This window comes from Gambusia affinis, linkage group LG05, assembly GCF_019740435.1.
Source record: "Gambusia affinis linkage group LG05, SWU_Gaff_1.0, whole genome shotgun sequence".
Lineage (NCBI taxonomy): Eukaryota > Metazoa > Chordata > Actinopteri > Cyprinodontiformes > Poeciliidae > Gambusia > Gambusia affinis.
In genome coordinates this window covers 27,359,572-27,375,299 of record NC_057872.1, presented here as the reverse complement: position 1 = coordinate 27,375,299, position 15,728 = coordinate 27,359,572, and the positions used below count along the sequence as shown (strand labels likewise).

Genomic DNA, 15,728 nt, shown 5'->3' with positions numbered 1-15,728 from the left:
TGGGAGTGCTATTGCCTCCTAATAAGAAAGTCCTGGTTTTGAATCACAGCCTGTGGACTTAGCGTGGAGTTTGCATGTTGCTCCTGTGCATACAAGAGTTCTGCACACACTCTGGCACTCCCACAGGCCAAAAACATGATTGTTAGGTTGAATGAGCTCTTTAAGTTCCACAACAGAGTGGTAAGCCTTGGGTCTTGCTTAGTGACCACTGGGGCACTAGCCCCACACAACCTGCACGGACAAGTGAGCATAGAAGATGGATTGACAATCCATCTTAACAAAATGCAAAGGATGTTGAACTAGATACTTACACTCTTAAAATCAAACTGAGTGAACATATGCACGCTTTATCAGAAATCATGAGGACTGAATCAAACTAATTAAAATAATCTGAAGTGAAAAGGGTTTTGATTGTTCAAAAAGAGTAGGGTCTTTGTTTGGTCAAAAAAAGGAAATGTAAAGCTTATTAAACGTTTCCTGACCTGGGAGGAAGGTAAAAGAAGCTCAGTAAGAAACTCAGAGCAACCTCAGATTTGAGAAAGAATAAACTATAGACCTACTTAATTTAAAATTAACAAACCTTTGGGATCTATACATGATGTCTACTGTATGTTAAAACTATCAGTCCACTGTTACTTCTATTGTTAAATAAATGTTCTCTTGCTTTCAGCCACCTCTGTATCTGTCTAAGAAAAAACTGTTTAGTTTTTAAAGCTGCAGTGTATAGCTTTTGTGAAAAATGTTTACATATTTGTTACAATTATTAAGTTACAATTATTAAGCAAGTTGTTTTGCCACCATTAGCACATTGAGCAGCACGTACGTGAAAGTGGCTGGCAGCACTGCGACCTTTCTCCTGTCTCTGAGTGTTTTTGTCCAGGGGCATTTTTGCAGATTTCTAATAATAGCGATGGGAGGAGTTCACAACATGATGACATTTCGAGCAAATATGTAAGAAATATTTGTAAAGCTTATTTTTGTGAAAGTTATAATCTGCAGCTTGAAAGAGTTGTTTACAAGATTTCATTTAGGGCAGGAAGTTATTCATGAGATGACATATTGCCATTTTAGGTAGTGTGAGGAGAATAATTGGGTTTGACCCTTGACAGAGTAAGCAGCTGCACTGAAATAACCAATAGTTGTATTTATGCTACTTTAAATTCAAAGATTCTTACTGACTGAAGATTCACTGATTCTATGCACAATACATAATAAAGTGCTCAATTAATAACATGATAAATGGGGCAATATTTATTGTCATCTTAAATAAGAAAAAAAAAGTTCACTGTTATCCAGTTAGTTTAGAAATTATCACTTGAAATAATTCCTGTTTGTGGCCAGTAGGGGGACGACAACATCCCTGGGAGTCAACGTCGACGTCCAAAGGTGGCATTGTAGCAAAGCAAGTTTGCTTTCAGGAGGAACTAAGAAGCAGTGATGTGCAGAGAGACTTCCTGTAATGTAAAGAAGAAAGATGTAGAAAAGGAGGAGGAAGAGAATAAGAGTCAGTTCAGAGAGAAAGCAGAAAGCAGAGGTCAGTGAGGGGAAACAAGCTAAAGATTCAGAAAGAATAAGGTAAGATCTCATTTTCAACACATTTTCTCTGATTCCTATAATGACTGTAGTGATGTCCTAATGTTATTTTTAAAATGAAACATATTTACTAGGCTAAATTCAGAATTACATCTATATATACTTGATTATGTGATGATGATTTATAGCCTCAAGTAAGAAAATTTTGTCAAGTTATTTTTAAAAATCCAGGTAAAAGTATTCAATGCAATATAAGACTAGTGAAGCTTACCGCATCCTGTATTTAAATCTGGGCTAACAGGCATGAAGGGGTTTCTGAACCAGTTTCATCAAAATATTAATTTTGTGTCCTAACTACATTTTGTTCAAGCTCAATAATAGAATGTATTCTTTCCAGGAACAAACTGGCTGATATTGACAAGATGCTTGCTCTGATTTGGGTAACTCTGCTCTTTACTACAACAGGTAAAAGAAAAAAATGTTTAAACATTTTTGATAAGTACCTGTCTGTCTTATCCAAAAGCTTTGCTTTATTCACAATAAAAGTTTTTTGTTGCTGCTTTTCTGTTTCTTTTCGCCATTTCAGGTTTAGCACAAAGCAGTGAGAAGGCATCTAAAGGCCAAACATTGACTGTTACTCTAAAACCGACAAACCAAACAGCAGCAAACATTACTGTTGAAGGTACACAAGAAAACAGTTAAAATAAATTAAAGTAGGTCTCATTCCCATTTCCAAGATATTGTAACTTCTCACCAGCTACCTTTCATTTCTATTCTTCAAACAGTTGAGGAAATAAATATGACTTTAGAGATCGCCTCTCTGAAGAACAAAAGGAACATCACTTTGACCTGTTCTGCTCCTGCTTTCTGCTCTGGATCTAAACTTCAGTTCACCTGGATGTACCAAGAAGCAGGAAAGGACAATCTCAGAATCACAGACAATGACACTGAATTCATGATTAATATGACAGAGAACCACACCTCAAGCCTGACTTTTAAAGCCTCACCTAAACATCACAATATGAACGTTACCTGCATGGTCGACTTTCCTGGCAACAAACCAGTACAGAAAACGCTTAACATGAGCTGTGAGTATTAATTTTACTTCTTCATTTTAAAATTCACTTAAGAAAAATTGGTTTATGAAAAAAAAAAAAAAAAAAAAGGTAAATCATAGAGATCTTGATGCTGAAATTAACTTGCTTCATATAATGAACCATAATAAAATTATTATTTCCCATCTTGAAAATATTTAACATCATACAAGATAAATAGATTTGAGTAAAAAAACATTTATTTATTGTGATTGTTTGATAAAATGTCTGAAGCATTTAGACAGAAGGTTCTGCCTCTTGTCTACAATAATGTGAAAACAACAGCTAAACACAAGATGAGTAGCTGTCTGTTTTATCTACTTCGTTTTTGATGCAGAAATGATAACTTTTTTTTTCTGTGTCGACAGTTTCTCCCAGAATCAGCAGCAGCTCTGGCTGTCAGAATCAGTCAAATCTCCTGACCTGTGTGTGTATCAGTGAAGGGTTTCCTTCACCAAACATCACTTGGCCGCTGTTGAACAAAATCTCTGAGTACAGCCTGTCAACCAAACTCTCAGCTCTGTCAGTCACAAGTAACATGATTGTGTCTTTAGAAGAATTTAGGGACGTTACTGTTGAGTGTGTCAGCAGGAATGATATTGGTGAAACTAAAGAAAACTTTACCATCTCAGAAGTAAATCAGACAATAAATTCAGGTACGTCTTTTCAAACAGATTCTGTACATTAAACTGGAAGCTTGTATATAACATTCAATTTATTTTACTCCAATCTTAGAAGTGGTACATATTCCTGACAAATCAAGTAAGTATAATGTATAAAAATATACATTATATATGTATATTTGTAGTTATACTGTTATATTGTAGTTATACTGTTATATATTTATAACATGTAGTTATATTGTTATATTGTAGTTATACTGTAATTACAATATAACCTAAATATTTAATTTAAGCCTGTATTATTAATCAAATTAAATTTATTTGACTCTGATTTTTTCTTTCTCTCCTGCAGAACATCTAAATATTTTTAGTTATTTGGTGGAACTTTTTAAAGAAAAGATGATTTCTGTCCTGATTGTTTTTGGAGTTGGATTTCTGGTCGGATTATTGGTTACAACTTTGATTGCTTGCCTTGCGACAAAATGCAACAGGTAGTGTGTGTTTTTCTTAAACATTTACATAACTGGTCAAAGTTTTTCTGCCAATTAATTTTATCACCTCCTTCTTTTCCTAAAAATAACTCCTCCAAATATCAAGAGTTATTTTTTAATCATTTGTTTGCACTTTTCAACTTCAGTTATCAAACAAATTTTGAGAAATTATTTATACTGCCTTATAAATTAATACTTTTCAGATTATAATGTGACAGTTCTGTTTTTGTTTCTATTTTTTTGTTTCTTGTTTTTTTTTTTGTCTTTATTATTGGCCACATTTGTGGTTCATATTTATACTTTTAATCATCATTAAGATGTAGAAAAATGAAACCTCAACATAATAATTAACATAACATGCCTTATTAATATGCAGCAGGCAAATGATTTTCTCAATCTATACAAATATATTTCACTTTCTAGTGTTTATTTTTATGTTTTTTGATGACCTATAAAGGAAAGAAAATCCTATGGGGCGTTGATGGAGACAGTGGGATTTTAACCTGTTATTGGCGGGTTGCTGGTTCGAGCCCCACTCCATCCATCTCTGCTGTGTCCTTGGGCTTGACCCTTGACCCACCTTGCCTATGGGTGAGGGTCAGAGGGACCATTGGTGGCAGTGCATGGCAGCCAGCGTCCCCTAGGGCACTGATGGTAGCTCATCACCATCAGTGTGTGAATGTGTGTGTGAATGGCTATTTACCATCTACTGTGGCTGATCGGTCATAGTGTGATTGTATGATGAAGTTCTTTGTGGTATTAAAAAATGATTAAATCCGGGGGGTTAAAAATAACATCCTAAAGTCATAAATATTAATAAATAATGTTTTAATTTTTTTTAATTTTGATTGTTTTTTAGGAAGAAAAAGAAAAGCTCTTATTCTACTGAAGAATTGGAACTGGTAAATACTGAAGTTGTTTTCAAGGTACTTTGACTTATTCATTTTTAAACATGGCAGAATGTTGGGCAATTTACTTACAGTATTTATCAGAACATATAGTAAAATAATAAAGATATTAGTTTTGACTGTATTGACAGTAATCCAATTTCATCAATTTAATATCTAATTTACGACAATATTAATCCTATGTTTACATTAAAAATCAAATACAAAGCTCTCATGTCATGAAAAAAGATTTTTATTAAATTTGTTCAGACAGATTTCCATATACTACAATATAAAAATAAAATGGTTAGTGTATCTAGCTGTATAGTAGCACAATAAGCCTTCTTACCTAAAGCAGTTTTTCCAAAATCAGCTATGTTTAGTCTAATCAGTAGGATGGTGTGGGATTCTCATCAAAGGTAATGAAGAAACGAAACTTTACACTTTTAGAAAACTTTACAAAGGTCATCTTACATTGACATTACCAGCAAGCTAAACCTTGATTTGGAACTTCAGTAGAGAATATTTTGGAAATATTTTTGACTTGTTGTGAATTACTTCATCTTCATTTGTCTTTACATTATACATTGTCTTTGGACAGTGATTTGCTGACTATTATCTGACATTTTTAATTCTTACATTTTACGGATAACTAGATAACTCACATAGATAATAATGGTATCCTTGACGTACAGGATGATGGGACCCTACTCTTCCAGGATGACGGCATCCTAAACCAAGCAGCTGCAGAATGTGAAGAGCTTTGTGGGGACTTGATAGACTCAGACATGTCACCAAAGGAAACTGTGTACTCGGACATTGACTTCTGTGCGCTGAAAAAGAAGAATCCTGCAGATGCCAAGGAGAAGGAGGATAAAACTGAGACTGAATATGCTGAGATCAAGAGGGGGGAAATAGAGGAGGCACAAGAAAATGAAGGAATGGACTGTGAAATGTTGGAGGGAAATGATGAGACAGCGGTGATGATAGAGCATCAGGAAGAGGCAGAAGAGATTGTGGTGCCTGAAGAGGTAGTAGGAGAGGCTGACTAACTTTATTACAACAAAAAGGAAGTCATGGATCAGAACTGAACACCGTACATCAGTTTAGAAAGCATACGTCTTTCTTCTTTGTAGAAGACATATTTGCATGGGAGAGGCATTTCTTGCATTTTTAAGTGCTTATATTTAGAACAAGTAAAGCAAGAAGGTGGGTGAATATATAATGAGCTCTTGAAGAACAAAAAATAATATTTATTAAATTTGAGCTTGTACATAAGAAACGGTAGGGTGAAGGCAAATCAGAAAAAAGCTTGAATCCTTTGGCAGTTTGCATTTCAAAACCTAATTCATCCTCTGACTAGTTGAAGATGACCAAGCTGAAGAATGTAAAGTTATATAACGATGTTTCAGGTTTTGGTACATGGCTGACTGGTGTATTATCTTCACAAAGCAAAAAAAATGCAAGTCAGGTTCCAGCCACGCTTCTTTTTACAAAACAAATATTTTTAAGTAGTATTTTTTTACAAAAACATATATTTTGACAAGCTATAATGTGTGTTACATTTACTATGTATAGAGTATTATGAAATAAAACGTGTCTTTCTTTAGGCAGTACGTTTGTTGTACATACCCTTTTGCTGCAATAAACTGAGACGTTACACTTGATTGCTTTGAAATGTAGGACGCAATTTTCTTGAACAATACCTACTTCCCTTTTTGGGCATGTATGAAAGAGTGGTCTAAAAAAATGGGCTACAGTAGAGCAGTTTCAAGACTTCAGTTTCTTGAGTCTTATATATATATATATATATATATATATATATATATATATATATATATGCAACACCAATTATAGGAAAGTGTCACTCTTAGGTAGACTGTGGAATAGCAATATAAAAATGGACAAATATAGTGAAGTCCTTTGGGGAAGTACAGAAATATTCAACAGAGTGACTTTGCTGTGAACATTAGCTGCAGGCATTGCACCAAATGAAACCTAAAATGTGCTTCCTCAAGTTGAAAACTAGGTTTTAATTTCCATATAATGATTGCATTCATCAAGTAACAGTTTTGTTTTGTTTTCACACCTTTATAGCAGAAAAAACCCCTCAATCATTAATAGCAATTAGTGCTATGCACATTTTTTTAAATCTATGTTGAAGGAAATGAGAAAGAGTACTACACTGTTGGTGCCACAAGATGACTAGTTTCCTCTTTGTTTATTTATGTGCGCATGCGTTCATGTTAGTGCCCTAAACTTTCCTTTCCTACAAACTACAATAAAAGACTTTGCTATTCTTCTTGCAATAATTGTTTGAAGTCAGATGCATAAAAGGAAAACTGCTAAAGTTAAGTTTGTTACTGTCTGTCTGGGTAGTTAGTGAGAAGGAAGACGAGATTAGGCAACAAGGGTGCATACCAAAAGAAGGAAGAGACAGGGGAAGTAAAGAAAGCGTCACATATTAAAAATAACCAGAGTGAAATGCAGAGAGAGAAGACAAAGGCATGCAGGTAAAAGACAATATGTTTATAATGTATTTCTAGATCAAGTTAATTAAATATTTGTTGACATTTTTAAAATGTTAGCCGTCATGTGCTGGGTAAAATAGAAATTATTTCATGGGGAATGAATAATACCCATAGATGTGAAGTTTGGAGCTGTTACAGGGGAATTTTTGGGTGCTTGAATTAATTCCTGTGGGGCTGGTGCAGTCAAATTGAATGCAGATCAGTGTGAATTACATGAACATCCTGTATGAACATCTGTGTTGACAGGTGTGGCTGTTCCTGATTCAGTTTGAACCTCTTTGTATACGCAAGAAATAACTGTCTTCACCCAGAGAGTGACTGGACTAAATCAAGATGTTTATTCTCTCCTGGCTAATTTTACTCTTCACCAGTTCCAGCTCAGGTATAAAGCACATTTTAAAAGAACTCTCTTTTACTAAAAATAAATAAACCTAACTTATTAAATCCAACATACCTTTTTGAATACTCTAGTCTCTCTTGTCCAGTTTCCATTCAGCATTAAACAACATAAAACTGCAGGGCAATTTTTAGAAAGATTTGGTCATTTTAACTAAAGTTATTAATGTGACGTGACTAAAAAAGTATGCGGGTGTTGCATTACTATATTTCTGTTTCAAACAAATACACTACACTATCAAAAGTGTTTTCTCATCAGATATCATGTATATGAAGTTGATTAACATCCAAATCTTAATCTATATGGTTTTGCTTCATAATGTTGGTAGAGGAAGTCTGCATGTCCAGGTGTTTGATCACACCTTTGGACATGCATTTCAGGTGTTTTAATCAGGTGATTAAAACACCTGAAATTAATGTTGTGGAGGAGTGATACTATACTTTTGGTAATATTAGATATTTTTGTTATGTTTTAAAAACCATTTAATTTTTGCACTGTTATTTCTCCCTTTGTAGTGTTTCTTTTTTTCTTTTTTTTCACAATTCTTTGCGTAACACTTTGATGGTTAGCTCTTGAACCAGCCTGCAGTTTTCACCACTCCCCAATAGAGAATATGGGAAACGTTAGGGGGTAGAAATGGGACTGTGACCCTGTTGTGTTGGGCACCATTAAAAAGTGACCGAATAACTCATGTAACTATTCATTACTTGGTGCCATCAAAGTAAAAACATTTGTGTGTGTGTGTGTTATGAGAAGCAATTGGAAATATACAAAGTGGGGGGAAAGTTTTCATGTTTTGCCTCGATGACTACAGAAAACACAACACCAAATGCTCTAAGGAAGTGGTCCCCAACCTTTTTATCACCGCGGACCGGTCAAGGCTTGGTAATTTTACTGCGGCCTGGGGTGACGGGTGGGGAGGAGGAGTGGTTCCTCCAAACACAAGAGAAGCAACTACATTAATAAAGAAGTTTAATTGGGGCAAAAAAAAAAAAAATTTGCCCCAAAAATAAAAATACAATTTAAAACAAAGCTAAACATAAAAATATTAAATAAACACAAAATGCAAAAAAAATCCTTAATTCAACTAAAAATAATTTTTAATTTGCTGCCAAAAAAACTTAATATTTTAGTCTTTTTCTTCTGTATGCTTACTTATGACAGTAACAATAAGAATAATCCCTTAAGTCAAGTTGTTCAGATGTTTTGTCATTAATATACAAACTATTCTATAAAAAGAGGAATCTGTTGTTTTCTGAAGCTAAAGTGCAGAGAAAGTTTGTCTCCGTCTACTGGCAGACAGAGTAACTGCAGGAATTGAATCAAATGAACACGGCCATCTGAAAAATAGATGGTAATTTCACAGCAGGTAATTCTGAAATTATATGTGGTTGGCTTTCTTGCAGAGCTTCACTTTGCAACAAATGAAAGTCATTTTTCAAGCTACGTTCTATCGGATGGATTCAAAATGTAAGATTGCTTGAAACAATCATCTAATCATAAAAATCCTCATTGACAAAAGTTTTAGCTGAGCTTCAGAAACACTGAAAAGAAAAGTAAAATAAAAAGGCGTTTTACTCACAGGTTACATTGAGAACTTTTGTCACATTTGCTGTTATGTTATTTGGGCAGGTGACCTGACAGGTGACTGCAGAGACATGATGTTTGGCTGAAGGATTAAATGTCACTGTTGAGTTTCGTTTCTTAGATTTTGAGACTTTATTTATGTTAAAGGAAATGTTATCCATGGACTTGATCCATTTCCATACAAAGACTCCTGTCTTTGTATATATTTTTTTCATCTATTTTCCCCCAGTATTTTAGATTTATTGTACATGCCTGAATAAACTGAAATTTCTTTAAGTTTTTTCCAACTTCATTTACTTGTGTAAATTCTAGATTTATTTGTTGAAATTTATACAGTTCTACATTTTCTTTACTTCATACTTTATGATATCAATGTTATTTTGTTTAAGTTTGTCTCCAATGATTTCCTGTCTTGTATATGTTTTATTCTAATTAAATCTCTATTTAGTTGAGTATTTTTTCTAAAATGCTCTTTTTCTTGCATTTGACTTCTTAAAAAGTGACTTATGCATAAGATCTAATTTCAGACTGAATTTAGTAAAAGTTTTTATTTTGTTTAAAATTGTTCAGTAATTCTCTTGATATCTTGTCTCAGATGTGAACAAATTAGAAATCAAACCATTAATGACTGTGACACTCTGAATCTGACCTGCCGCTTTGATGGTTTTCCTCAAACTCTCCTTATCTGGACCAAACTAGGCTCCAACACAAGCATGATCAATGACAGTGGAGCAGCCACCCTCTCCATGAGCAATGTGACAGGAAACGATTCTGGTCAGTACGTTTGTACAACACAGAACCAGGACAGGAAACTAACAGTGGACAAAGCAGTGCCATGTGAGTTTACACTTTATTAAATGGTTTCTTCTCAAGCTGTTGTTTCTTAACTTCTCTGCCTTGTATTTTGAAGATGTAAAGACACCAACAATCAGTGGCAAAACTACAATTAAGCAAGGTGAAGGTCTCAATCTGACCTGCACTGTCGACAGTTTTCCTCTATCCGTCATCACATGGTCCAAACGTGGCATCAACCAAACTCTAAACAATGAAACTAAATATGGAACATCAACTCTTGTGATTCATAACGTGACTGAACAGCATTCTGGACAGTATGTTTGTCATGCAAACCATCTAAACAAAACCTTGGAGCAAGACATTAACATCACTGTGATAAGTAAGTACTCAGCAAAACCTTTCAATGTTTCTGTGATATTACATGAATTCATAAGTGTCACAACTAATGAATAAGTGCTTATCTTATTGCTAGCACTTTCTACTTTTGTACTAAGTAAGGTTTTGGGGTAGCATTATCCCAGTAATGCCTACTTGCATTTCAGACTTTGAAGTCTAACTAAGATAAAAAAAAAAAAAAAAAAAACTCTATGCCTCTTTTCTGTGTGTTTTTAAAATAAATTTTAAAATTTCACCTGAGCCAACTTTGTTTTTAAAGATGTATGGGAAATGAAGATCACGGGAGAACCAACTGTTAGAGAGGGAAGTACTCTGAATCTGACCTGCACTGTCGACAGTTTTCCTCTATCCGTCATCACATGGTCTAAACGTGGCATCAACAAAACTCTAAACAATGAAACTAAATATGGAACATCACCTCTTGTGATTCATAACATGACTGAACAGCATTCTGGACAGTATGTTTGTCATGCAAACCATCTAAACAAAACCTTGGAGCAAGACATTAACATCACGGTGATAAGTAAGTATACAAAACCTTTCAATGTTTCTGTGATATTACATGAATTCACAAGTGTCACAATTCATGAATAAGTGCTTATTATCTTATTGCTAGCACTTTCTACTTTTGTACTGAGAGGTTTTGGGGTAGCATTATCCCAGTAATGCCTACTTGCATTTCAGACTTTGAAGTCTAACTAAGATAAAAAATAAAAAAAAACCTCTATGCCTCTTTTCTGTGTGCTTTTAAAATAAATTTTAAAATTTCACCTGAGCCAACTTTGTTTTTAAAGATGTATGGGAAATGAAGATCACGGGAGAATCAACTGTTAGAGAGGGAAGTACTCTGAATTTGACCTGCACTGTTAACAGCTCCCACTCTATTCCGATCACTTGGGTTAAACTCGGCATGAACAAAACCCTGACCAATGAAACTGGAATTAAAGTCGGAACATCCTCCCTCATCATTCAAAATGTGACAATAAGCAACTCTGGACAGTATTCCTGTACAACAATATTTGAGTCACAAGTCCAAGACATAAATGTTACTGTTACTTGTAAGTACCTAATAGTGATGTTTGACTGACTGATCTGGAGGCATTTTCACTTGATAAATCAAACTATGTTAAATAACATCTTCTACATATTCTGACAAAATTTTGCATTCTCTGAACATTTCACCTTTATTTTTCATAAATTGTACAAAATCTCATTTTACAGATTGGAGGATGCCTGAAATAACTGGAGACATTGTTGTTACAGGCCATGTTCTGAATCTGACCTGCAGCGTCGATAGTTGGCCTCTTTCTTTAATCACCTGGACCAAATCTAACTCGAGCACAGTGTTAAAAAATGACACTGGCTCAGCCACACTTCTCATTTTCAATGTGGTAGCTGAAAACAGCGGATTGTACATTTGCACATCAGAACATCTGAACATCAGCTTTACCAAGGAGGTTCACATAAAAGTGAAAAGTGAGAATATAACGATTTTTTCTCTAATTCCATTTGTTTCTCTTTTAATCTTTTAAAAGCTTACTCACTTAAAATAAAACAGGATCTTCATTTGATAGATCTATGAATTAGTTTTTGTTAATTATGGGTTTCACCTAGAAGAATGTTAGAACTTCTCACATCTTAAATTTATGCCACAAAAGTCGGCAAAAACTTTATAAAACGTAAAAGATATGCGAGACAGCCACTCACCCTTCATTTCAGATGTGCCAAGCAGTCAATAATAAGGGAATCATCTTTATATTTTATAAAGGATTAAAAACAATCAAATCTATACAAACATAAAAACCCCTGAAAAACAAGATTTTGAAGACCTGTTAGAATATCAAAAAAAATCTTACCTCTTCCAAACATAAAAGAAAAAAAAGCATTTACATAATATATGGGGAAAAGTTAGTGTACTGTTTAATGTAATTTTATCACACTTAATTTTCTTTTGATAACTTTAACATATTGAAATTACATGTGTGAAACTATGAAACTTCTCCAATTAATTATATCCAATATTAATTCTCATCTTATGCAGCATGATTGATTTTGTTTGTTTGTTTGTTTTTAACCATGATTCTGTCTCCCTGCAGTGCAACCTCAGATCCTAGATAAGTCTGGCTGTAAGTCTCAGCAGGATGTCCTGACCTGTGTGTGCATCAGTCAGGGCTTTCCTTCACCCACAATTACATGGAAACTATCGAATCACGTAGACTACTCCTTCAACACTGTTGTGTCAAACCACACGGTCACTAGCACCGTCTCCATAAATATAAAAGGCGTCTCCAATATTTCTGCTGTTTGTTTCAGCAGTAATACAAACGGGCAAACAAGCAGGAATCTTTCTGTAAATGAGGTGGAAGATGAAGGTTAGTGGATTTCCTAAAAATGTGCAAATCTTTAAATCCATCCAAATAGATGTTTTTGCTGTAGTAATTCTTTCCTTGTTGCAGGACAAATCACAAACTTTCTACAGACTTTCACACAGATGGGTATAATAATTCCCTTTTTGGTCGGGGTTTTAGTTTCAGCATTTATTTTCTCCTGGTTGTGGCTGTGCTGCAGGTAAACTTTTAATTTACTCCTTAGAGATTTTTGCTTATGTATCCAAATGTAAGAATGAGTCACTGAACGAGATCACCTACTTATTTCTTTACGTGTTCTACTTGCAGGATTTGTAGATAACAATTTTAATGCTCATTGGTGATGATAGAAGTCTTTCATTAAATTAATTGAACAGGATAGAAGTAAATTAAAACAAGAAAACTAAAGATTTATTAATCAAAGATATGATTTGAAGTTCCATGCCAATTGTACTGTAATAACTATTGCTGTTTATTTATTTATTTATTTATTTATTTATTTATTTATTTATTTATTTATTTATTTATTTATTTATTTATTTATTTATTTTGTAGGAAAAAGCACAAGTCTCATGGAAGAACATCTGAGACTCTAGAAATGGTAATGACTCAAGATGTAATTCATATTATTAGGCAACTCCATCACTGTGAGTTTAGTGACATCTGGTGGTTATGATCAGAAAGTATTAAAGGCCTTGAGTTATGTCAGCTCATTTAATATTGCTTAAAATGTTGCTTCTTCCGCTTAAATTCATTTTATGCTTTACATAGACAAATGGTGGTCACACTGTGGATTATGAGCCCATTCTGGCCAGAGGGACAGCTGGAGGATCCAATGACCCAGAAGCTGGAACATCAGATATAGAATATTCTGATATTCATTTGTTGATTGCAAACCCTTTAGAGAAGAAACCAAAGAAAGAAGACACAGAGTATGCTAAGATTAATCCAAAAAAAGAAAGCAAAATGGAAGAGGGAGAAGGGCGAGAAGAAGAGGAGGAGATAAAACTCTGTGTGCCAGAGGCTGAGGAGAGCGAGACTGTAGCAGTGTATTCTAATGTGAAAAAACTGAAGGATCAAATGAAAGAAACATTAACTTTAGCAGATTGAAGATGAAAGATGGAGTTGACTGTATTTATGCATCAACTGTCTTGAACATAAAACAAAAATTCAAGAAAGAAAAAGATAGAAATATTATATTCACAATCCAAACTGATGGATGTTTAAGTTAGCAAGAAACCACGGTGCTGAAAGATGGTAAAGTGGCTTCTGGGAAAGCAGACAGGTGTCAGATGTGTTTTGCATGTTCCTCTTTAGGAACAAAGTGAAACTGGCCTGAGTTAGTTAAAAGGTTTTTGAACAGCAGTGCATGTCCCCATAACATTGTTCCTCTTTATTGTAAGACTGAAAAAAGTTTTTTTTTTTTTTTTTTTTTTTTTTTAGGGGGCTGGGGGGTGGGTATGGAAGTGACAGTTTGTTTGTCTTAGCTAAACAAAAAGATTGCTTATAACTGTTCAAGTTGCATTGCAGCAGAAATGTTATGTACAAAGAAAATACTTTTTAAGTGCTTGTTTACTTACCTGTGAAAAAAAATGTGGCTATTAGACATGCTGGTAATTTTATAAATAAATACCATGTTTCCTTAAATTTGTGCTTCCCAGTGAGAATTTGCAGCACCTAAGTAACTGCAACCTGCTGAGAAAAGGCCTTTGTTTGCACAACAAATCACATTTTGTCAATTGGTCCATGCACATAGACTGCTTTGCATAAATGCTATTGTACATAGTAATGTAAAATTTGCAAGCTTCTTTTATTTTATGTAATAATACACAAGCAAAAAGTATGAAACCTATTTGTGACATGGAAAGAAATGACAAATAAAATGTCTGAAAACTTTATTAGTGTCTTCTAATTCTTTCACCCCTACAATGAATTCAGAATAAACAATTCCTCCAAAATCCACTTAATATGTAAACACAAATATTACTTGTGTGATTTAAGATTGAGTTGTTCTGTGCCTCAGAGGCTTATCAGAGAGCAAGCAGCATTATGAAGACCAACTAAGACACCATATAGGCCAAAAATAAAGTTGTGGAGAGACATAAAGCTCGGTAAGAGTGTAAAACATCCCAAACTCTGAGCTCCTCAAGAAGAACTGCTCATCCATCAGCTAACAATGGAAAGAGTACTCCACAACAGGAAGCCTACCTATACATAGCTACATACATAAACTGACATGGTGGGGAGAGCATTTATTAGTGAAGGAGCAGAGAAGCCCAGGACCAGATCTTCCCAGGTGAAGAAGCAGTCAGTATCTTGGAACAAGATGAGTCAGAACCAGAAGACATGATGAAAACCCCCCCAAAAATGCCTCAGAGGTAATAGAACATATAGTAAAAGATATATTTATGTTGAAAAACAATATCAATTTGTAGGCAGGACACCAATAAAATATGTAACAAAAATAAAAAAAATAAAAAAACAAACAAGTTAATGGGTATTACTTTTTTAGGTGGGGTCGTGGCTTCAGGTAAGTATTATGTACATACACAGTATGCATGTATTGGATTTACCTAATATAGGATTAAGGCTGAGCCAGTAGGATTAGAACGTTCCACTAGCTGGACGAACACTTTAAATAGATCAGCCATGTGCTGCAGGAATCAGCACCGACAGCTAATTAAATCCAGGGAGCTGTTCCTACTCCCAATAGTCAGGTAAGTGTGTGAAATTTTTAAGGCATAAAATGAGGTAGTTTTGTTTTCAATGTGTTATTGTGCAGGCTGTTTGTCACACAGGCTTTGTGAGGCTCAAACCATTTCTATGAATGAACAGCAACATGTTGAAGGTCAGGAGGATTAAGAATTTGGAAACTTTGCAAAATCTTTAAAATCAACTTCATGATTTCATTGTATTCAAAATGTTTACCGGACAATGTGGATCCGCTTGCTTATCTCTCAGTCCTTTCTGCTCAGGAATTGATTTGCATGGGGACAAGCAGGGGCAACTGCATCCTGCAGTAGAGGCT

The 15,728-nt window shown here is 34.5% G+C and overlaps 2 protein-coding genes across 4 annotated transcripts; both read left to right on the top strand.

Moving 5' to 3' along the window:
- The first annotated feature begins 1,469 nt into the window (after positions 1-1,469).
- On the top strand, positions 1,470-6,304 carry LOC122830753. Of its 2 annotated transcripts, XM_044116414.1 has the most exons (9): positions 1,470-1,575; positions 1,931-1,998; positions 2,120-2,215; positions 2,319-2,621; positions 2,996-3,283; positions 3,363-3,389; positions 3,603-3,741; positions 4,601-4,667; positions 5,324-6,304. In XM_044116414.1, the coding sequence occupies exons 2-9, from the start codon at positions 1,956-1,958 to the stop codon at positions 5,678-5,680; spliced, it is 1,320 nt and encodes a 439-aa protein (XP_043972349.1). In that variant the 5' UTR covers positions 1,470-1,575; positions 1,931-1,955; the 3' UTR covers positions 5,681-6,304. The 2 variants fall into 2 exon arrangements, with proteins under 2 accessions (XP_043972349.1, XP_043972350.1); XM_044116415.1 differs by lacking the exon at positions 3,363-3,389.
- Positions 6,305-6,951: 647 nt separating this feature from the next.
- LOC122830738 (basement membrane-specific heparan sulfate proteoglycan core protein-like) lies at positions 6,952-14,583 on the top strand. 2 transcript variants are annotated; one of them, XM_044116382.1, is made up of 11 exons: positions 6,952-7,141; positions 7,406-7,541; positions 9,843-9,980; positions 10,054-10,317; positions 10,594-10,857; positions 11,129-11,392; positions 11,598-11,810; positions 12,431-12,706; positions 12,791-12,902; positions 13,256-13,301; positions 13,472-14,583. In XM_044116382.1, exons 2-11 carry the CDS (start codon positions 7,493-7,495, stop codon positions 13,808-13,810), a joined length of 1,965 nt encoding a protein of 654 aa, XP_043972317.1. In that variant the 5' UTR covers positions 6,952-7,141; positions 7,406-7,492; the 3' UTR covers positions 13,811-14,583. The 2 variants fall into 2 exon arrangements, with proteins under 2 accessions (XP_043972317.1, XP_043972316.1); XM_044116381.1 differs by having other exon boundaries at positions 6,955-7,141; positions 11,556-11,810.
- The last annotated feature ends 1,145 nt before the right edge of the window (positions 14,584-15,728 follow it).